This window comes from Xiphophorus couchianus, chromosome 11 (assembly GCF_001444195.1).
Source record: "Xiphophorus couchianus chromosome 11, X_couchianus-1.0, whole genome shotgun sequence".
Classification (NCBI taxonomy): Eukaryota; Metazoa; Chordata; class Actinopteri; order Cyprinodontiformes; family Poeciliidae; genus Xiphophorus; species Xiphophorus couchianus.
Genome location: NC_040238.1, coordinates 20879550 through 20903420, shown reverse-complemented (window position 1 = coordinate 20903420; position 23871 = coordinate 20879550). Strand labels below are relative to the sequence as shown.

Here is a 23871-nt window from a genome sequence, read left to right as displayed (position 1 = left end):
AATTTATCACTTGAAAGAGGGGAAAGTGTTACCTTTTTTCAGCCAGTTGGTCAGCAGTGTGGAGCAACAAGTTGGGAAACTAATTAAATGAAATTTGTTTCATCTAATTAGATGATGAAATCTAATTTCTGGTCAATCCATCACTTTGACTCATTTGACAGACTTTAAATCACAATGGGAGTTACTATACTTCAGAATAAAACAAGGATAAAGACAGAGGGGCCTGTGTGGCATGTGCAGTATTTACATAATCTGTTTGTAAAATGAGCTATTTTGCCTATCTAATCAGGTTTCATACGACTGTAGATCCCCTCAACCGCATCTTGTATAGATACATTTTAAATTCAGTATTTACTTTTAGAATCTACATAAATTTTAAGCGTGAGAGGAACTTTTTGAATTTGCCGCAGCTCTTATTTTCGAGGGGGTAAGTTTGTCCATCAGCGCACAAACTTACGAGAGGAGCGACCGTCTAAATTCAGGTGGAGAAAGAAAGCAAAGTTAGCGACACTATTTTCAGCCCGGTGCCATTTACTTGTTTCCCTCGCGTTATCTGGCAACCCCGAGCTAACTGCGACAGCGCCAATGGCAGCAAAACAGAACTGTTAGAAGCGAGGAGGATGACAGCAACAAGGTGAGAGGAGATGATGAAGAAGATGAGCGCCGTCTGAGAGCCAGCCATGGCAGCGAGGTATGTGCGCACTGTGAGGAGAGTCGTGATGTGTTGCTCTGCCGTCGTCTTAATTATTAAATGAATGTCAACTTTATCTCAAGTTGCGGGTAGTAATCCGGCTAAATTGTTAGCAGATGCTCAGCAGCTGATGCTAACCTGCTACTTAGCATCGAGGCGTTAAAGGTAGCCTGTGATTCCCAAAGTTGGCTAATAGAGGGGACGTTAGCTAAGCAGCGTTGCATAGCTTTGATGCCGTTAACTTGAGATACCGGGGGTTGTCTGACAGAACAGTAGTAACTCATGTCGACCGTTATTGGATCGATTTCTAGTCATTGCCCAACAGGTTAACTCGCATTAAGCTGGTAGATGTGTATTGCTGAAACGTTGGCTGTGTTGTAGCAGGTTAGCTCAGTCATATTAGAATGTTTGAGTAGCATCGTGTGCTAACCGCAATCCGGGCCTGCGGGTGTCAAAGCGGGGATTCTTGCTTAAATTTAGGCTTTAAGGGAACGTTCTGTACGGAACTCTGAACAGTCGTTCAAAAAGTGACATAAATATAATTCCTCACCCGCTGTCACGTCGTTTAACTTTCCTCTATTTAGGTTGTCTACACTCAAGATGTTTCTTTTTTGGGTTTTTTTTTTTCTCGTGTTGTCGTGTCAACTTGTTGGACGAATCTGTGCAGCATTATTGACCTCAATACTCAGTAAAATGATCCAGGAGAGACTTTGTCAGTGGGTTTAGTGTATGAATTAGAGGAAAAAGTTGGTCAATGTATACAGAAAACATATATTTAGGTTAATCTGTTCTTACAACTTTATGATTTTAGATCATCTTTAAAGAAATATGTTTGCATGATCAAGTTCATGCTAAGAAATATCCAGGGAAATCGAAACTGTTTTACTAATCAGTCTGTTTTTCCCCACTTATTTTCAGTCTACAACCAGCAGCATGCTCTCTAATGCACTGTTGTACATTTATGAAGTCTGAGATGAAAAATTGGGAACATATTGACATATAAATGGAGATGATCTCATCATACACTTTATTTTCTGTTGGAGTCAAATCTGAAACCACTATCAAAGAACCTGCTGAACATATATATATTTTTATTTTATCTGTTGCAGTTCTTAGACTTAAAAAACATATATAACTCCATCTGTACTTTGAAGAACAGACCAAATATTGAGGAGGAACTGTGGAACACTTATGTTTCTATCTTGTGTGTTTTCCAGACAGAACATTTGCAAATTTCTGCTTTGTTGTGGTGTAGAGCAATGATCAAGTGTTATAGTAGTCAAATCTGGTGTAATAAACCCTTGAAAAACACACCAAAAGTTATTCTTTTGTGGTTGCATTTTTCCTAAATGTTAGCCATTATACTTTTTTTTCCTAGGTGCTGTTTTGACTTGCTTGTAAGCAGATACTTTCCAGGTTATTTATTTTGTCTGTTTGTGTGTGTGAAAACGAGCAGTTTGGTCCATCAGTGCGATTTAGGGGAACAATTCTAAGGTGGCAATCAGCTGTTCTTCCTGACACAGCAGTGGAAATGTCACTGGTCCAATGAGTCAGATGATGGGAGCATAGTGCCATCATCTGATCAAAGCCAAAATGGTTAATGGGATCATAATATTTTGCTTGGCTGCATGCCCTGGAAGAGATTTTTTTTGTTGAGGCTTACGAATGAGAAAAATCCACTATCACAAAGACATACATTTTTGTTTATTTAGTAGTGAAAAGCTGTCCTCCTTTTTGTGTTTCAATGAAAACATGCTTGTTGTTTATTGCTGGAGCCAACATCCAGGATTGCTCGATATGTTAGAAACGGCAGGTAGATTTCCTTTCAAGTATGGGGAAAATCCTGGAACGTGGTTGTGCTAATGGACTTTTAAGCAGGCAAACATCTAGCCTATTGCAATATTGACTTTTCCTCAGTGTTTATTGCCACATCATTGTCAAGCTGTTTGTCGCTCTCTTTTCTCACCCTTCACTTTGCTTACAGACAGTTTCCTGCTCTAGGAAAGCTTTTACCCGGACGAGTTGCAGCATTTCTGCATAAAACAGCAAAAGAACTGAAAGTGAAACCGATCCGAATTGATACAGAACCAGAGTGCTGATAATACACTGCTTATCTGGAAGTAACTTGAAAATTTCTAAGTAATGATTTCAGAATCCGTCGGAGGAAAATCAATCTAGTTCATCTCTACTTGGTGCTGGCGGAAAAACAAAAAAAAAAAACGTCCTCGTTGTCCTGCTCCAACTTGTTGCTATGAAACATGAGATGATGCGTATGCAGAGATGGTCCACAGGCCTTGTTGAGACGAAGACTGTGAATCCGGAGGTGGAAGGGAAAGGATTTGAAAGAGCTCTGCTACTTTGAACATGCGTCGACACGGTCACAAAATGACTCAAGTGATAGTAGGCAGTGTGAGCTGTTCCATTGTTTCTGCCACCGGTTCTCCAAGTTCCACAGCGAATGCCTCGGCCACCTTGATTTTAGCTTCCTGTTTAGATATTCAGACCACAGCCTCGTCCTTCACCTCCATCGTAAAAGTTGCAATCAGATCCCGTAAGCCCACTTAGATAGAAAAGGACATTAATTTAGCTTTTGACCATCCCCCCTAACACCACTGTATGTTATTTCTTTGAGTGGATGACATTGTGATAGCACAGCATGCATTTACTGCAGTCAAAATATCTTATTTTCAGTGGTCAGAAAGATAATCAGTGTTATCAGCTTTTGCTTTTACAAAGTTTGCCGCCTCTGGATATTTTGCGTTTGAACTGTGGAGTAACCGAAAGCGTTCTGCATTTACTGGCTGTATAAAGAGACATGATGAGCTGTGTTTGTGTTGGTCGTGACTGGTAAAAAGGAGTTAGCTGATGACAAGGCTGTGTTGCTAGGCAACGCACATCATGGGCTGTGCCTCTTGAAGCTTGAAGCTCGCTGTACTCTCTGCAAGACTAGAGGAAAGTGTGTTCCAGTGTGTCTTCTTAATAAAGCACTTCCCATAAACGCTTGCTTATCAGTATCTGTCTGTTTTGTTTTTACATTTTTAAATGTATTGTAGCAAAACAGTGCTGCACAGCGTACAGTGCAGGTTCCGCAGCAGAACCGCACTGCTTTACCTTAAAAAGCTGCCCGCGCGCTCCCTGTGGAATTCGGCTCAGTTCCGATTGTCTGTCGGAGGGCTGGAGGCGCAGGGATATGCTGCTCAGCCCACACGATTTCAGGTTATTCTAACTAGTGCACTCACTTCATGTGTGACTGGCTCAAACATTGCTTGTGAGACCAGTAAGGCTCTTGTACTCATGGAGAGCAGGTTTGTTCTGTGGTGCATTAGCACATTTTGTACCAGACCTGTGGGTTTTTCCATTTTAAACAGCAGTCAGCTGAAGAGACAGTAAAACTTTTCTGCTTATTGCTGGTATTATTTCATTTTCTCCAAAAGCTCAACAGGAACATGAGTAAAGTGGTTGCTGTAGTATTTTGTTGCATTTGGTGCAATGTATAAATATATAATTTATATTTTTGCATTAACATGTTAATGGAACATTGGGTTTGAAAGGATAAATGTGATAATCTTTTCCATCGTTTTAATCTGACGTTAAATAAATAAATTGTCTTGATAATAAATGGGAACTTCATGAAAACACCCATATGGCCAATGCTGACCCTTTGCATTTTGCTCTTTTACAGGATTACATAGTTCAATTTGTCTGCTGAAAAGGGGAAGAGCATCCATATCAACCTGCGTAACGAGTCTCGACACCAAGTATGATTCTTTGGCAGCGGCGGAGGTGAGGAAGCATGGCGCAGAAAGCTGAGGCGCCGAGACGGCCGTGATGACAGCATGGTCCATGGTGGAGAAGCTCAAAATGGAAAAACGCCCATGCAGGGAGCAGAACATTGACTCAAGGGAGGCCGAGCATGCCACGGACGAGTCCGAGGACGGAAGCAGCTCCGAGAGCGAGTCGGAGGAGCAGCAGTGGCGGCGGCAGCAGCACCCCCACAGGCCTCAGCTGGGAAACAACAGCTGCAGGAAGAGGGAGCCCCTCGCCGTCACCAAACCCCACCGCCAGCTCTGCCGCTCTCCATGCCTCGACCGGCCCAGCTTTTCCCAAAGTAGCACCCTGCAAGACTTTCGCGACGATGACTCCGGCGGCGGCAGTGTTGGCGCCACACCAGGCCTCAAGCCCGCCAGCGGAAGGGAGTACCAAACCAAGAAGGAGTTTGCTTTGAAGCTGGGCTACTCCGGAGACCAGGTGGAGACGGTGCTCAACAAGTTGGGGGCCACGGCGCTCATCAACGACATTCTCGCCGAGTTGGTCCGGCTCGGGAATAAAGCGGAACACGAAGCTCAACCCTGCAGTGCCACCGTCCCGTCAACGTCACGGCCCCCCTGTGTGAAAGAAACTGTCAGTCCGGAAGTTTCAGTAGAAGAAGAATCCGTTGATACGTATGATAACCTTCGACCCATCGTCATTGATGGGTCTAACGTGGCGATGAGGTAAGACAATCTGACCGCCATCTATTCTTATAGATGTGATCCCACTTTATTCAGTGTTGCTGTCTTCTTCCAGCCACGGGAACAAGGAGGTTTTCTCTTGTCGCGGTATCCAGCTGGCGGTCGAGTGGTTTCGAGAGAAATTACACAAAGACATCACTGTCTTTGTCCCCGCCTGGAGGAAGGAGCAGTCGAGACCCGACGCCCTCATCACAGGTATACAACGCTTCTGTAGGCAGCTGCTGTTCTTTCACATCACGGAAAACATCCGAATGTTAAGACTCTTTGATTAGAAGGTAAAATACAACCATTAAAACAAGTTAATAATAAACAGCACCTCACACTGCTTGAACTTCAGATTAGGTCACAGTCCAACCAAAGCTCTGTGCTTTGGAATTTTTGGGCCAACAGAAAATTTTCTACATTTTTTTTTGCTGTAAATACATCTGCGAGTGTTTTGGGGTGTGTCTCCAGAAGCTTCATATTTTTGCTCAGTCTTCTTAACAATTGGAAGGACATCTGTGAGGATCACATTTCAAGTTATGCCACAGATCCTCATTTAGATTTACATTTAAACTTAAACTGGGCTTTTCTGATACAATTGATGTAAATCACTGCATTGTAGATCTGGGTTTATGTTTAGGGTCAAGTCTTACTGGAATGTTAAGCCCAGCCCAGTTTAGGTGTTCTGCAGCCATGTTTTCTTCCTTCATTTAGCGAATGTAATAATTATTGAATAGTGAATAAAAGTGAGGGGGAAAAAACATTCTAAACGTGAGTTGTTTTTTCTTCTTTTTTTTCTCAACTTAATTGAACATTATCTCTTAACTGTCTGCTGTGTTCCTTTGTATTAATGGTGCAGTTTGTTTATTAATGTTCTGTAACAATATTGAAACTTTTGCTGAACAGCTGTGTTTAGGGTGATATTGCATTACCTGCACCTGCACGTAAACTATTTACTAATTAGGTGATTTCTGGTGGCAATTGGTTAAATTGGAAGTTATTTTGGGGACTTAAAGGACAGGGACTGAATACAAATTGCCATGGCATTTTTAATTGTAAAAAAAAAAAACAGTGTACAGTTTTTCTTCCACTTCATAATTTTGTGCCTCTTTGTGTTTGTCTAGCATATACACTTCCAATAGATTACATTGAAGTATCACTTTGTAATCTGTCAAAATAAGGAAATATCCATGGGTATAAATACATTTGCAAGGACTTTAGTTTTTATATTATTACCATTAAATATTTTCAATTAATTTGTCTTTCAGATCAAGAAATCTTGCGCAAACTGGAGAAAGAGAAGATCCTGGTTTTTACCCCGTCTCGAAGAGTCCAGGGCAGGAGAGTGGTGTGCTACGATGATCGCTTCATAGTGAAGCTGGCTTACGATTCTGATGGAATTATTGTGTCAAATGACAACTACAGAGACTTGCAAAACGAGAAACCAGAGTGGAAAAAATTTATAGAAGAGCGCCTCCTGATGTATTCATTTGTCAATGACAAGTAAGAATCCATAGCAGAGTTTGGTAGAAGCAAGATTAGACTTGTTTCACTGCATGACTGAAGTAATGAATTGTGTTGAATTGGTCTTTGTTAGAAATGTATTATTTAATTTAAAAGATGTTTATTGGTGTAAAAGGTATTTTACTTAAATGTGGATGTGGAGCCATCAGTTTATGAACTTAAGCTCAACTTAAACTTTAAATGGCTCAAAAAAATGAAGGAGGTTCTAAAGCTCTCCAATGCTGCTAAATTGAAACAATTCTGAAAAGTCTGCCATGTAAAAGACTAATTAAAAATATGTATTTTGTATTTGTACAAATTTTGTTTTTGTCTGCTGTAATTTTTTAAAATATAAAACATTTAAGTGTGACAACAAACAAAAACAAAATAAGAGAAATCTGTAACGGGAAAATGCATTTCCTCCATGCTGAACCTACAGCCTTAGCTTTCAGGTCACTGGATCTTTGGTTATTTGGAAATTATGATTATTTCATGTTGTGGCAAATTTTCCCTATTGAATTAGTTCAAAGGTTACAACTAATGGTTCTCTTTGTAACAGGTTTATGCCACCTGATGATCCGTTGGGAAGACATGGGCCGAGCTTAGAAAACTTCCTCCGCAAGAGGCCTGTGGTTCCAGAGCACAAAAAGCAGCCTTGCCCTTATGGTAAGTTCCTGTTTAAAACCATCACATCCTCACAAAAGCCTTAAATGTTTAAAGTCGCTGACATGGACCGTTTTTTTTTTTTTTTTTTCAAACCAGGGAAAAAGTGCACATATGGTCATAAGTGCAAATACTACCATCCGGAGCGCGTGAACCAACCACAGCGATCCGTGGCTGACGAACTGCGAGCCTTCGCCAAACTGTCCGCGGTAAAAACAATGAGCGAAGGGGCTTTGGCTAAATGTGGTACAGGTCCAGCTGCCGTTAAGGGGGACGTCTGTTCTGAAGCGAAACGCGTGGCGCCTAAACGCCAGTCTGACCCCAGCATCCGCTCGGTGGCCTGCGAACCCATAGAGGCGCTCTCCGTCGCCCGGAAGTCCGAGACGAATTCAGTGCCTTCCCTCGTGTCTGCTCTCAGCGTGCCCACCATGCAGCCCGCCAAGAGCCACGCAGCCGGGGCATTAAACACCCGCTCAGCCAGCAGCCCCGTTCCAGGCTCTCTGCAGTTTGCACACAACTCTCTAGAGCACATGTCCAGCATACAGTACCCCCCCATTTTAGTCACCAACAGCCACGGCGCCTCCGTGACGTACAGCGAACAGTTCCCCAAGTACGACTCGGTCAGCGACCACGGATACTACTCACTCCACAGCGATTTTTCCAACATGAGCATGAGCAGCATGCACAACGTGGACAGTTTCTGTAGCATGGAGCACGAGCATGTATACCAGAGAACCCCCAGCCACTGCCCCGAGTCCTGCCTCAGCCACTCCAACAGCGACTCATTCTCCTCCTACGGGGAGCTGTACCCGAGCTCTGTGGACAGCAGCCTGGAGGAGAGCATCAAGGGGCAGCAGCAGGCTCCAGCGCAGGCGAGGATGCAGGCCTTCTCCCACGGGTTTCGCCACGACGTTCTCACCAGAGTCCAGAGTTACGGACAGGAGGAGCCTAAGCAAGGTCCTCGCAAGCAGTCCGGGGCGCACCTCGCACCTCACATCCAGCACATCACGGTGGGAGCCCGCTCCAGCTGTCCTGGAGACTACCCGCTCGCCCAGAACGTCCTGCCGCCTTTGTCCTCACAGCCAACGCGGTCCCTAGGGATGACACGCATGGACAGCATATCGGACTCTCGGCTGTACGACAGCAACCCGATGAGGCAGAGGCGGCCGCCGCTGTGCCGCGAGCAGCATGCGAGCTGGGACCCGCTGCCCTGCGGCAACGAGTCCTACGGATATCACTCGTATCCGCTCAGTAACAGCCTGATGCCGTGTTGTGAGCGGGTGATGGTCCGCAGCATGCCAGACAAAATGGAGCAAATCTGGAACTCGCCGTGGGAGAACCCGTCCGCGGCCGAGCACCAAGAGCGGTACGTCATTCCAGATCACCAGTACCAAACATACAGGAACCTCTGCAACATCTTCCCCGCGTACATCGTCCACTCGGTCATGGAGAAGAACCCTCATTTAACAGATCCACAGCAGCTCGCAGCTGTGATTGTCACGAAACTGAGGTCATGCCACTGAGCAATGAGGAATTTGATCAGAGATTAGGCATTTATTCGCTGTGGCTGCATGTGCAGCTCTCAGGAGCTTCTTATTCTGTCTTGTATCGTTGGAAATTGTGTGGATCAGATTATAGATCTACAAAAAATGGCATATATTTGGGGTAAAAAAAAACAAACTCATGGTAGAAGATGTTTTTTATCTGAAGTTTAGTGTAGCCGATATGAAAAGTGGAACTCTTTTAAAGGAACTCATTCATAACACATTCACACCGCCTGAGCAGGAGCAGCAAAGCTACATTTGTTCACTGTCACTTTATTTTAGAAAATATCTGCAGGAGTGTTAATACGTTTAACAAATATTAAATTTTTTTTAAGCATTCACATAGCATTTCTTATATGTTTGAATGTACTCATTAAAACAGACTTGGTAGCTATAAATGCGGTGATATGCCTTAACCGTTGTCAAATTACAACCAGAAACTTCAGTGTGTTTATTGAAAAGTTATGCAATATGCAAAGGTCTTTAGCCTCTTTTAATCTACTAATCCTAAATAAAAATCCAGCGCAACCTGTTGCCTTCAGAAGTGTCAAAAAGGTCTAAAAGCATTCCCCTGAACACACCATCTCCATGGTGACAGCATCATTTTCTTCAGAGGGAGAAGGGAAGGTGGATGGATCTAATGATGGCGCAGTCCTTCAAGAAAACTAGTTAGAAGCTGTAAAAAACTAATACTTGGATAGAGGTACACTTTCCAGAAGGACAACAATCTAAACATCCAGCCAAAACTGCAATGGTAGGATTTATATCAAAGCATATTCTTGTGTTAGAAAAGGTCCAATCAAAGTCCAGAAATGATCTCCATTAAAAATGTGTGTCATAACTTTCTGTTCATATGCCCTACATGTAATCTGAACAAGCTTGAGATAGTTTAATAAGAATAAGCTCAATTTTACCATCTAAGGTGGTAAAGGTGTACCTCAAAGAGACTTATGACTATAATTCCAGTAAAAAATGCTTCTGTTCGCTAAGGGGGCCGAATAAGTATGTACACCACAGTATTCACATTTTTATTTGCAAATAATTTTTTTTTGCATAAGCTGGTGTTGGCATATCACGTCTTAACAACAAAATGAAAAGTCTTGAGAAACAATTTGTCAAGTTTCCACAGCTCTCAAAATACAGCAACAAGTTGAAAACATTCCTTTCTATTCATCAGTATACAGCTACATTAAAGCTGCTGCTTTTATAGAAATGGTGAAGTTGGTTGTACTTGCCAAAGATACTCTGTTATTCATGGCAGTGGCATTATCCTTTGATGTACTTCCGAGGCTTTTTAAGCTGCTAAAGGTGATGCAGCTCAGTCACTGCATCTCTTTCCTGAACTCTGCTACCTTAGCTAGAGCTTCCTCTCCAATTGTCCTGGCGTTGTTGTTTCTTCTGCTTACGTTGCTAACGGGGCTAAATGAAGGATTGCTTGTTTAGCTAGCTGACTGTAAATGGCTTCGAAGGTAACAAAAACCAAATTGTGACTAAGCATTGCAGAAACGTCCGTACGTATCAAGGCGCTTCTATATTGAAGAGGCTTATTGTGTGCAAAAAAACCCCAAAACATTTTAAGTATTAAACTCCCTCTAATAGTTAGGTTTAATAGTTGAAATGCTCTCGTCGTATATTATTACTATATATTATTATTTTATAAATTAGCTTGCTAGTTTAACCCTAAACACATGGCAACAATTTGCTCGGCAACAAATCTGGTCAAGGACACATCTGTGTTTGTCCACATGTAGCTTTCCTGAAGACACTGCTCAGGCCCTGTGAATGCGTTTTGTTTCTGGTGGAGTGGAACTATAAATAGTCTTGCTTTGCAATGCCTCTGCTGTACATAGTACTTGTGATATATAAATATATATACATATATTTTTGTGCATTTATTTTCAAATGAAGTAAGAGGGAGGTAGGTATATACCTCACAGCATGACCTATGACTTTATGGCCTTATATCTGAATGACCTCACGCTTTAGTCATTGTCTGATTGGTTCAAGTGGACGTTGTCATTAAAGCCTAATAATTTTCAAACGTAAAGCACTATCACAATATCTAAAGAGATATATTTTCTCAAAAAAGCTACTATTTTGGTAGGATTTGACTGTGCACAAAGCAAGCCAAACAGAGATTTGACTTGTAGATGCGTGCACATATTTATGTACATATGATCTCACGAAAGCCATTATTTTAAAGTTATTTATCAGCTGCTAAGAAATGCCAAAAAAAAAGAAACACAAACAGAATTTCTATAGTGTTACGAACTAGCATTATTGTAATTTGTTTCTTGGGGTCAATTGGAGTATAATCAAAAATAATTCTGTATTTAGGATTTCAAAGTTCCTTTCCTGACCTTATTATATGCGGCGTTCAGGATTTGACTACGAATATATCTGTCGAATCTCTTATGTTGGTTGTTTTCAGTGTAAACAACCAGCACAAGAGATATCTGTTGAATCTTTTGTGCTGGTTGTTTTCAGTGTAAAAGTCATCACTAAATGTTTGTTCAAAGCAGTAGTTCTGTCAACGTCAAGTTTTCTGTGAAGCCGTTGGGTTTCCAGGAGCAGGTTAATTAAGTTTCACACTTTTACACTCACTCAGTTGTTCTAAGTAGGGAGGAGCCAGTGTGAGAAATGCAGTGAGAATCTGGTTTCACCACAAATACATAGAACATGCCATAGAATTTAAGTAACTTTTAAATAAATTTCCTGATTTAATTGGGCAACATACTCTGTTAGTTTTCACACCATGATAGAAAATACTTTCAAACAGGCAAATTTGTCTTTGTTGTAAGCCAAGGAAATCAGGTAGCCTTCTTTCAGCCAGCTGACAAGCAGAGTGCAACGGCAAGTGACAAGGGTTCCTATTTTCCAGGTCTGGATTAGTACAAAAAAAACAAAAAATAAACAGGACAAATTATTTGTATTTCCATACTCTTATTTATCCATCTCATTTTTAAATATTGTATGCTCCCTTCCTATTCTTCTGTGTATCTGTTCTTCCTTTTTTTTCCATTTTTCTATCCTCCCTTTCTTATCCTTTTTCTCTTTTTTTTTCTCCACCAGTAGTTCCTTATTCTACATTCCTTCTTTCAACCCTTGTATTTTTTCTTGTTTCCTTTATTACTTTTGTTACATGTATTCTTTCTTGTCTCCTTCCTTTCTTCATTTTTTCCCTCCATCCCTAACCCCTCCTCCCATTTTTTTCAGTTTCCACGTTTAAAGCCTGCCCAACTGTAGAAATAAATGCTCAAGTGAACTTTAGTCTTTTTCGTTGTGAACTGTCAGCACAGTTTGAAAGAAGATTTCAGTGGTTATGAAACCGTAACAGTTTTAAACCTTGGCGTCGCTTGAGGTAGCGAGACGGTGTTTCTCCGATGAAGACCGGGCTCAAAAAGTATACAGTGGAACGTGAAGCGTTTACAGTGGAAAACTTATGCATCAGCAGTTTATAGGGGCAGCCAATCACTCACACTCTAACAGTAAACGCTCCTGGGGATTTGCAGATGACTTGTAACATTTTCCCTCCTAGACGTGGTTGAGTTTACATTTTAGAGGCAGACAACACTATCTAGTTTGAGTAGGTATCAAATGTTAGATAGGATAAAAACATGGCTAATTGTATGCAAAGTGATGTAAGTTAAGAATCTATGCTTTGTGAAAACCTATATAATGTAGTTTATTATGATGTATGTAATGAATTCATGCCTTAAGCTCATCTATTCACCAACCTGGCTTCCTATGTGCATATCGGAGTGTTCAGTCTTTGAGAAGGGAGTTTTCCTACTAGCTGAGGTAAACGCCGTCCTCCACATTTGTTGGATAACCCCTTAAAAGATATTGGTATTTTTGCAGTAACAGAATCTCAGTCTTAAAATGTTGCTAGAGTTCTCCAATAGGGAGCTTTTGAGATTTTTTCTTTTCACTATTTGTGACTTGGATGCTCCTCCATCCAACACATCCAGTTTTACATTTCAGTTGTTCCTCTGAAAAGTCTGATAATCCAGAAAGAGCTGCTACTTTGTGGCTCCACTTTTTAAAGTAGACTTTAAAGATTAGATTTTATTTTTAAAAACCAGCAAAGGTAGGTAGGTAAGTAGCTGTTTTGGTGGAATGAAATGTGCTCTTGTCTTTCCAATTTTGATGAATGGTGTGTCACATTTTCTACCCCAGTGGGGCACAGATAGATAGTACTTTAAATTAACTTTTTTATTAAAGCATTTTTTTTTAGTTTAAGATTATTTTACTGCTATAAAATATGAATTAATTTTAGGGCAGAGGGTTGCTGGAAATGCAGTAGATATTTGTTAAAACCTGCCACAGTGAAGCAGTGTCAGCCATCACAGTTTAACGTTTGCATCGGATTTTATATTTATCTGACGTTACATTTGCCAGATGTAAAAAAAAAAAAAAAAATCTGGCAGTAAAGGCTGTAATTATCGTCACATCTTATAGATTATGTCTTCGAAACTGTAAGCAAAAGGGTTTTCTTATAAGCCAATAAAGAAAATTTAGAGGCAGAACTTCCTGTAGGGCTTTTAGTGGGAGGCTTGATTGCTGGAATACACACATGTACAATAAAACATTTCACATGGATATGTGCAGCCAGAGTAGAAGTAGTATGGAAGGCTGTGCGTTGCAGCACATTGTTCTCAGGATGCTTTCAGATTCTCCATTTAAAGTCTATTTATGCCAGAAACCATTGGTTACCGTCCACAGTGTGCTCTGATCTAGCAGTGGTTTATTTTGTGAAAAATCCTACATGTAATATGTAGTAAAACCCAAAAGTTAGCTATGTACAGTTCAATATAGCAATGGCATTGCAAAACTTTGTACTTTTCTGTATATTCTCTTTATGCGCCTTAAGATCCTGAACAGCGAGCTATAGGGTTGAGCTTTCACGCTGTGCAACTTCAGTGGGATTATTTAGTTGTTTGTGTGAGGCAGAAACACAAAGTGAGAAGTAAAGTGGCGAGGTTTTGACCAGAAATCTTGTCAGCGATTCAGCAGGCTCCTATCTGCTTGTTTTAATGAGCACCTGCCTCCTCTGTGCTGCCCCCTTCAGGACAAAACGTGCAACAGGCAGCTGCAGAAGTCGGGGAAGTTGCACCGTGAAAGCCAAACCGCATAGCAGGGCCACACTTTGCCTGCTTTTAAAGGGAAATACCACTCATTTTTCTGGATTCAAGAAGGTCATATATTATTGGCATGTTCTTTAATATGAGAAACTGTGGGGGGAAAAAAGGTTCTTAAAATCCCCAATCAGTAAGAAAAGCAGCATCATACTCGTGGTGGTATTACTCGTTAACAGCGCTAACTGTGTGAGCCTCTCGGTGGTGCTTTAAAATATGGATTTATTTTTAATGTTTTGGGTGCAACCGTGGTATATGAGTAGACATAACGCATAAAGAGGGAAAAAAAACAAACTGTTGAATGTGTTCTGCCCGAACGACGTTTTTGGGCTTTGCTGACTTTGTTTTTTTCATGAAAAAAGACGAGGCCACTTGAGGCCGTCTGTCTGTTCATGAGAAGGTGAAACAAACTGCCTAAATGTTTCTACATGTGAAACAATCAGATTGCAAGGCTGCTGTCAAGGTTGTTTCTGGCATTTGGCTAAAAGTTTGCGTGCCATCCTTTTCCCCTAGAGATTACTGGATTATCTGAAAAAAAGTGAATCTGAAACCCAGGAAATTTACATTAAACTGAAGATTTAAAAAAAAAAAGATTATAATGTCTAATCTGAACACTGGAACAGTCTTTTGCCCAGATGAACTCAAGAGTTATTACCAAACGTGTGTTAAGGTGAGCTTAGTGATGTTAGGCACAAAAAATGTACTTGATTGTAAAGCGTCTGGTATATTGAGCATGCACAAAGAGATAACACATCCCTTACAAGTAAAAATTTCATTAAGACAGCAGTGTAGCTTTAGTTGTGCATGTGGGTAATTCAAATGATGATCAAATTCTATGTGAAAAAATTCATTTTTTCTTTTTTTAAGTGATTTTTCTTCACTTGCTTTGCACTTTCCAATTTAAAACCCTGAGCTAAATTACTTTATTTTTGTCTTTAGATAAGAAAAAATCCAGACATATAGATAAGATTTTTTTAAAAATGTCTCTAAAAGTAATAGTTGTGTTGAGATAATCATGGTAATTCTGTCATTTTGTTCAAAGAGTCTGGACTTTGTTTTACTAGTACTAGATTAGACTCAATAGGTCAGAATAACATATAGTAGAACTAGTGATTTATTTTTCTTTGTTTGAAGTACTATAAAAACTACTGAAAGTCTGGAAATTCGAGCCAAAAGTACAACTTTTGCCATGAGAATATCCATAAGTGGATTCCAGAGATTTCTGTGCAATGGACTGCTCCCACAGCCGAAGTAAACCTCCCACTGTTGTTGGAAAAATACTTCCAGTGTTCCCGATGCAGAGGTTCGAACTCTAAGGCACCGTTGGTGATGTTGCGCCCCTTCCTTCTGGTTTCAATGTGCCGCAAACAGCTAAGCCACAAATGTCTAGAATTGACTTTTGCTTGTTGATACAAATTGTATCTATACCTTGAATGTATTAAAATATGAAATGTATAATATGAATATAATTTTATTTAATTGAATGGGAGAGGGTGTAATAATGCCATAATGTTTGTGACACTATGTGTCACTGGGAGTAGCCCACTGGTATGTACTAAATCTTACTGGGTACAGTAGTTACTTTGCAGGGACGTTTATGTGCCACTTAAAAGTGCACAGATTCCCTGTGTACAGCAGTAAGTATCATGTCCTCTCTGTAGATAGTTACACGTGTGTGTGTGTGTATATATATAGAAATGTAACACGTGGGTTATTCATATACTTCTTAAGGTAATTTCTGCGTTGCAACCCATGCATCTTCTTCTTCTGAATGAACGTTTTAATGGAAATTTTAAGTATTTTTGGATATATTTTGCCTAATGAAACATGCCAAAGTTATTCCTGGGTGGCTTCGTCAAACATAGTTTCATATGGTTTTTAGCGCACAGGCTGCCGATGAACGACTTGTGTGCTTACACGGACACAGGACGGTGAATCCACACAGGAAGTTAGGAGTAGCCCAACGAAAAACACAAATCTGGATTTAGCCTGGTGGTTGAAGGACTAATTCGGAATTTTCCAGGTCCTACCGAGATTTGTGTTTAATGTTTGTTACTCCGACGCTCTTAAGTTGGTGTTTATTGAAATGTTTGACAGTTGATTTAATGAGCAACCCTTATTGTTCACAGAGCACAGGCGTGTTGAGTCGTGATTTGTTTGACTATTTAATTATTCACAGTGTAATTTAGTAATTTCTGCATCCGAGGCTGGTTTTATTGAGGACTTTAAGGATGATATTGTTAGTTTCATTAAGTTCCGATTGAGCTGTTGTGGGAACAGAGCGAAACCAAAGTGACTCCAGATGTGACGACATATCTGTTGAAAACTGGTTCAAAAGTGTCGTGCAATTTCGTGCGACCGTTTGGAATTGCTGGTGTACAAAATGCCACGGCGAGGCGTACACACACACACACCTAACTCGACTGTACATAAACAGAATTCAGTGTAATACTCAGGTTTAGTCACACAAACTTTATAAATCACAGACTTTGTTGTTTTCTGATGTGGAGAAATGCAGTGGTCACCTCTGTGGAGTAAATGTAGGTCTCTTGTTTGAGTAGACCATGTGTCTACTTTTTACGGTGTAAAAAAAATAAAAATGACAAAAAAAGGGAAATGTACAGCAAGTTTTTGTGTTGTGATGATCAGCAGTATTGTAATCCACACTGACTGGAATAAGCATTGATTTTATAGATCAAAATTAACAAAAATACTAGAGTATTTGAGTCTGTGGGCTCAAACAAAATGTAAGTCTTAATGACAAACTGTGTTTCTCCATAAATAAAGCAAACTTCTGTTCAACCATTGTTTGGTCTTTTTTTATTTATTTATTTAAACTTTTGACTAAAAGCAGAATGTTAAGGATGAAGTAGCAGTTGAAGTCACATACATCTATATTTAGTTCATACATTAATGCATGGTTGTCATTAATTTGGGACTTTTGAAGACCGATTTGTAGGGCTGTAACTACTGTATTATTGCAGTAATTGATTATTCTGGTGATTTAATTATGCCACTGGAGGAGTTCTGGGCACAACATACTTACAGAAACAGGGTTCGTTATGTTAAATGTAAAATGTATATGTTTTTATGCAGTTTTGGCTTAATTGCTGCTGTGACTGTATTGTTCTTTCCAACAAATTACCTTTTATTGAGTCATTAGCAATTAATCGGTTGTTAAATTGGTTGACGATTATTTCAATAATCAATTAATCGGATTAATCGTTTTGGACCTACTGATTTATATATTCTTTTTCAAGTGAAGGAGTGCAAGTTTACAATTTGTATTCACCTTCTCCATACATGATTAAATGTATACATACTGTATAGACTAAAATACATGCATATACCTGCACTAAGTTTGGATAAAGGCTGCATTAAAAAACAACAACAAAGGTTTTGGCATAATTCTGCCTGGATATTTTACGAGTCTTCTTCTTAGTCCACATACTTTCAATTGGTTTGTTGCGTTTCAATACCAAAATCAATTTTAATATTTTTCCGATAATTGTCCTGCTGAGATACCAAATAGTGTCCAAGTTTCATTCAAACTGCTGATAATGAGTTATGGTTGTGAATAATTTTTGTTACATTTCCTGCTTTTTATTTTGTATTAGTCCATCGTTAAAAAAATACATTGAGAATTTTTGTTTAATGTGACAGAACTCATGCGCCATCTGCTGGTGGATAGCTGTAATAGGAGCACCAGGATTTCACTTCAATAAAAGAAAATCTTACACAGGCATTTATGTTTATGTCATCCTACATTTACGCTTTATTTGAGAAAATCAGGGTGTCCGCACGTCCTTAAAAAGTCTTGAATTCTGAAATCAAGTATTTAAAATGTCAAATTAATTTTAAAAAATGTAAGTTGGCCTTAAATTTTGTCACGGAAGGACTATTTCATCTCATATATTTTATGTAGATTTTTTATTTATTTATTTTTTTGCCTCAAAGAATTTTTCATCAGGCAACAACGTCATTACATTTTTCTGTCTCAAGATGGTTCAGGCTACCGCTAACTAGCTAGCTTGTGGTTTTTTTCCCCATCTATGTGCAAATTTATCACCAGTTGACTGGACTACATTTGTCAAACACCCATCTTAATTCATAATGGCCTTAATAGTCTTAAATTTGAGTTGGTGAAACCTGCAAAAACCACGGAAATAATGCAAATACTACGCAAAGTGTGAGTTTTGTATTGAAGAAGATTAGGGCCACTGGGGGGGGGGGGGGGAAGAAGAATTCTGACTTTTTTCTCAGAATTCTGGGAAAAAAGTCAGAAGTATTATTTTTTTTCAGTGGCCCTAACTCTGTTCCGTAGTTTTATATGGGTGATTTCTACCAAAGAACAAAATCAAACCAAATATATTTTTTTTTATTTCTTTTGGTGTGCACATGCATAATCTATAACTTAGAAGAAAAAGACAAAGAGCTGAACTCATGTACTGTCTCCAGATAAGAGCTTCCTCAGGTAAAAGGATGATTAGACATATTCAACAATGTCTGTCTCCCTTCAAGGGGACACGCAGTAACGATGGCCTCGACCTTGACCGTGGAGAGTGCACATTATCTTGATGATGATGTGAGAGCAGCACGGTGCTTATTCAGGTGAACTGAGACGGTGGGAGGTCATCTTGCCCTGGGAGAGGAAGCATGAGTCAACACTGGAAGACCAGTCACCAGTCACACCAGTCAGTCAGCTTGCAGAGACTCATTCATGTAGCCACTGGTGTTTTCCACAGGAGTGCTGGTATTGTTTCTGTTCGGTGGGGCTCTGCATGCACCGTGCACACACAGAGAAAATGGGTTTTGATGAGTCATTCAGAGAAAGTCTCAGTTGGCCTGCAGCTTCTGTCTCTCGTGATTGTGAGAACCCGAGGGGGACGAGACGTTTGAGTCCCGCTGATGCAGCTGCAGTTCAGTTAATACATTCTGACATTTCTGAGGTTGCCGTTTACAGTCTGTCCTCACTGTACTGGAAGATTTTACTGCTATATAATTTGCTGCAAACATGCACACTTCAACCAGAGTAAGAGTCAACAGTCAACTCAGTGTGCATGTGTTCAGAGTGTCAGAGACTTCAGGCAGACGAACTGGACAGAGAACGTAGAATGTTATATGGTCAACAAGTAAAATTTGAACAAAAATTAACACCTTTACTTTTACTGCTAATCACTTCTTTTTGGATTCTTTTTTTTTTAGCATTTTATGAGACTGAAAAAAGCACACAAAATGATGGATTTTTAGTTATTCCTCCTCGCTCAGTCTTCAAAGTTCTGTATTTTCTCTTCTTTCCAGTTGAACCCCACATGTTTTCAGAAGGATTTACATTTTGGAACTGAGAGAATCATGGAAGAAGATTGATGTAATGTCTGGTGAACATAAATTATCATGAATTACGAATTATTTCGATTAGCAAAGCTGAATAATTTAAGTTGCCTGGCATGCTCACACAGTTTTATGATGCCATGCATTTTCACCTGGCTTCCAGATCCGTCACCATACTTAAAAATACGTTTCTGGTGCTTTTTCACATGTTCATCCTTTACTCTATCTACAACAAACCCACTTGAAGTGACAAAAAATTACCACCTGACTCTACGTAACCAAAGCTATGGTTTCAGGTAAAATCCCAGTAGTTTTTTTTGGAAGCTCCTCTTGAATCATGTCCTGGAACACCAGCATTTAACCAAAAGTGACAACAGCTTCGACATCAAAATATATGAAACCCTACAGTCATGGCCAAATGTTTTGAGAATGATTCAAATGTTAATATTTACAAAGTCTACTGCTTCAGTTTTTATAACGGCAATTTGCATATACTCCAGAATGTTATAAAGAGTGATCAGCATAACAGCAAAAAATTGCAAAGTCAATATTTGCCTAGAAAATGAACTTTATCCCCAAAAACACATTTCAACTTCATTGCAGCCCTGCCTTAAAAGGACCAGCTAACATTGTTTCAATGATTGCTCCATTAACACAGGTGTGGGTGGTGATGAGGACAGAGCTGGAGATCAATCTGTCATGATTAAGTAAGAATGACACCACTGGACACTTTAAAAAGAGGCTGGTGCTTGGCATCATTGTTTCTCTTCTGTGAACCATGGTTACCTCGAAAGAAACACGTGCAGTCATCATTGCACTGCACAAAAATGGCTTAACAGGAAAGAGAATCGCAGCTAGAAAGATTGCACCTCAGTCAACAATCTATCGCATCATCAAGAACTTCAAGGAGAGAGGTTCCATTGTTGCCAAAAAGGCTCCAGGGCGCCCAAGAAAGACCAGCAAGCGCCAGGACCGTCTCTTAAAAGTGTTTCAGCTGCAGGATCGGGCTACTAGCAGTGCAGAGCTTGCTCAGGAATGGCAGCAGGCAGGTGTGAGTGCATCTGCACGCACTGTGAGGCGGAGACTCTTGGAGCAAGGCCTGGTCTCAAGGAGGGCAGCAAAGAAGCCACTTCTCTCCAGGAAAAACATCAGGGACAGACTGATATTCTGCAAAAGGTACAGGGAGTGGACTGCTGAGGACTGGGGTAAAGTCATCTTCTCTGATGAATCCCCTTTCCGATTGTTTGGGACATCTGGAAAACAGCTTGTTCGGAGAAGACGAGGTGAGCGCTACCACCAGTCTTGTCTCATGCCAACTGTAAAGCATCCTGAAACCATTCATGTGTGGGGTTGCTTCTCAGCCAAGGGAGTCGGCTCTCTCACAGTCTTACCTAAAAACACAGCCATGAATAAAGAATGGTACCAGAATGTCCTCCGAGAGCAACTTCTCCCAACCGTCCAAGAGCAGTTTGGTGATGAACAATGCCTTTTCCAGCATGATGGAGCACCTTGCCATAAAGCAAAGGTGATATCTAACTGGCTCAGGGAACAAAACATAGAGATTTTGGGTCCATGGCCTGGAAACTCCCCTGATCTTAATCCCATTGAAAACTTGTGGTCAATCATCAAGAGACGGGTGGACAAACGAAAACCTAGGAATTCTGACAAAATGCAAGCATTGATTGTGCAAGAATGGACTGTTATCAGTCAGGATTTGGTCCAGAAATTGATTGAGAGCATGCCAGGGAGAATTGCAGAGGTCCTGAAGAAGAGGGGTCAACACTGCAAATATTGACTTGCTGCATTAACTCATTCAAACTGTCATTAAAAGCTTTTGTTACTCATAATATGATTGCAATTGTATTTCTGTATGTGATAACAACATCTGACATACACACATGAAAACCAGAGGGCAGCAGATCATGTGAAAATATAATATTTGTGTCATTCTCAATACTTTTGGCCATGACTGTAAACTGTCCAGGGTGTGGCAAGCTTGCATCCAGTTGCAGCCGTGCAGCTTTCTTCTGCTGCAGCCGCGGCTCTACTGCAGGCTCAGGCTGCTGAAAAGGTCCAATCGCCCTGTAGACACTCAGATTCAGAGATTCTTTCTCCAAGAGGGAGACATGCCTCAACAAAAGATTTCTAGCTCCACTGCACAAACCTGTTATTAATTAACCTGTTACTAAAAGTCATTGCTCATGTTTCAAACAATGATCAATGTCTGCAAAAAAATGTAACAGGTAATAATGCCCAGAAATAAATGATTAAAATAGTGATCAAAATCCCAAACCGGAGAAGCCTAAAGAACTTACCACAAATACATCTGATAGCACTATTATTATAATTATTTTTTTTAAAGTACAATATTTCAGAATTTAGCCAAACTATCTGATTAAAACTGAACAAATTTAAGTTAGAAATTCACTCTTAAAGAACCTCCAAAGCTGAAGAACCAACATGCGCTGATAGGTGGCGGTAAAATTCATAAATGACTGAGTCATTATTTTTTCCAGCAATGACAATGTTAAAAGAAAGCAATGCTAATGTTAAATAACTCTTGAAAAGGTTCTAATTAGTTCCTGTGGCAGAAAGTGAGAGTGGGGAAGATGCCTCATTAGGTTACAAAATAGGCGTGAAGATAGAGAACAAGGAACCTGGAATGAACTAAGTCAAAGGTCAAAGAAGATGAGACAAAAATGCAATATTGTGTATTCTTAGTTTTTAAAAAGTAATCAGAAATGTGGAGGTTCCTCCATCTTTTCCCCAGTGTTAGTATTTATTTAAATGTTTTCACACGACATATTTATAATTTCACTCTTTTTGTGTTTATTGCATTAGGTTCTTTACTATTATGGGTGCACACATTTAGTAAACACCTTTTGTTTATTTGAACCATTAATTACTTTGTTTTGCTGAGTTTGAAGGACTGGCTGAGTGAGAGGACTGGTTGAAAGGCAAACCAGGAAGTGGAACAAACCATCAGGCTGCTGGAAGCAGGGGACTTGATGATAAAGAGTCTGCCTCTCTCTCTACTAATAGCATAACTGCTAAAACATTTTTGGTGTTAGGTTGTTTTGTTTTTACAGTTGTATTGTAGTCAAAATGTGTTGGTTTGAATTAGTCATTTATGTTTATGCATTGTTTGTCTTTGTCTCATCTCCCACCCCTCCTCGTTTGTGTAGGCTAGCCTTTGTGTATAAATTCCCCTGTGTGTTCATTGTGTGAGGTCAGTTTTTGGTTTGTTATCCTGAGTTAGGTATGCCTTAGTTGATTTCTTTTGGGCCCATTTTGTTATATTTTTGAGATTTGATGTCGGAAGTCTTTTGTGAAGAATTTTTGGAAAAATAAAGAGAAAATATTTTTTTATATATGCCTTTGTCTTTGCGCCTTACTGGTCGGACCGCAACAAGAAAATTAAAAGAATTAAATGTCCAAAGTGGTTTGCTTCTTACTTGATATTTTTCCAGGTTTTTTTTCTTGTCATGCCCACTTCAATAACAAATTATTAAAGAAATCTTAGGATGATCTATGTCTTGTGTATGGAAATGTTTCTTATATGAATCCTATAAATAAGAATCCAGTAATCTCAGCAGAAAGCAACATTTAGAAGTAACATGTTTTGACCAGGGATTATAATTTCTCATATTTCATAAGAATCAATTGGCCCAAGCTGGAGACAGAATTACAGACAACGGATATTCAATTGAATAAAAAAAATCTGTTTGAAATAATGCACAATTAGGCAAATGAGATTTTACAAGCACTTGTAAATCTCAATTGCTTAAGATTCATAATTCATCAAAAAAAAAGTTTTCCTATAAAGAAAACAATGTTCTGATGTTTATGTGCTTTGGTCCACAATGGTTTGTTCACAGGTTAAAAATCAAATGCCAACACATGGATAGACCTTGGAGACTTTGGCGATGTTAAACTGTGTTAATGTATCAAGAATTTTATCAGTCTTATATATTAATCAGCTTCTCACATCTATTAGAAAATAATCTGGAGGAGTCGTCCTTATCAGGGAGTTCTCTGATCATAACTTCAACAGGGACTGATGGATGAAAAATAGGATTTTAGTAATGACCAAATTACACATAATCAAAGATTATTTATCGTCAATCACTCTGTTTAATCTCTAATTAAAGGAACAAAAACACCATAATAAAATAAGCAGAGCTGAACCCAACAATTTCTAAAAGAGACATTTATGAAATTAACAAGAGTTTCCAATAAACAAATTTCATTTGATTTTGTGTTCAAAACAAATTTCTTGAGCTTCTCACAATAGTTTGCTGGAGTTCTTCTGGCCCATTCTTCCTAAACCTGGAACCTCCAGGTATCTGGAAATTGTATCAAAGAGTGAACCAGACTTGTGGAGGTCAATAATTCACTTCCTGATATTGTAACTAATTTCTTGTCATAATATCAAACAGTGTGTTTTAGCTATTATAATAATAAAATAGAAAATAAACACACACACACAAAAATAAATAAATCAGATG

General features: G+C 39.6%; 1 protein-coding gene across 1 annotated transcript; it reads left to right on the top strand.

Annotated features, from left to right (window-relative positions):
* The first annotated feature begins 438 nt into the window (after window positions 1–438).
* Window positions 439–16834, top strand: zc3h12b (zinc finger CCCH-type containing 12B). The gene is made up of 6 exons (XM_028031531.1): window positions 439–691; window positions 4374–5184; window positions 5258–5397; window positions 6453–6687; window positions 7247–7353; window positions 7450–16834. The coding sequence occupies exons 2-6, from the start codon at window positions 4520–4522 to the stop codon at window positions 8871–8873; spliced, it is 2571 nt and encodes an 856-aa protein (XP_027887332.1). The 5' UTR covers window positions 439–691; window positions 4374–4519; the 3' UTR covers window positions 8874–16834.
* Window positions 16835–23871: the final 7037 nt, after the last annotated feature.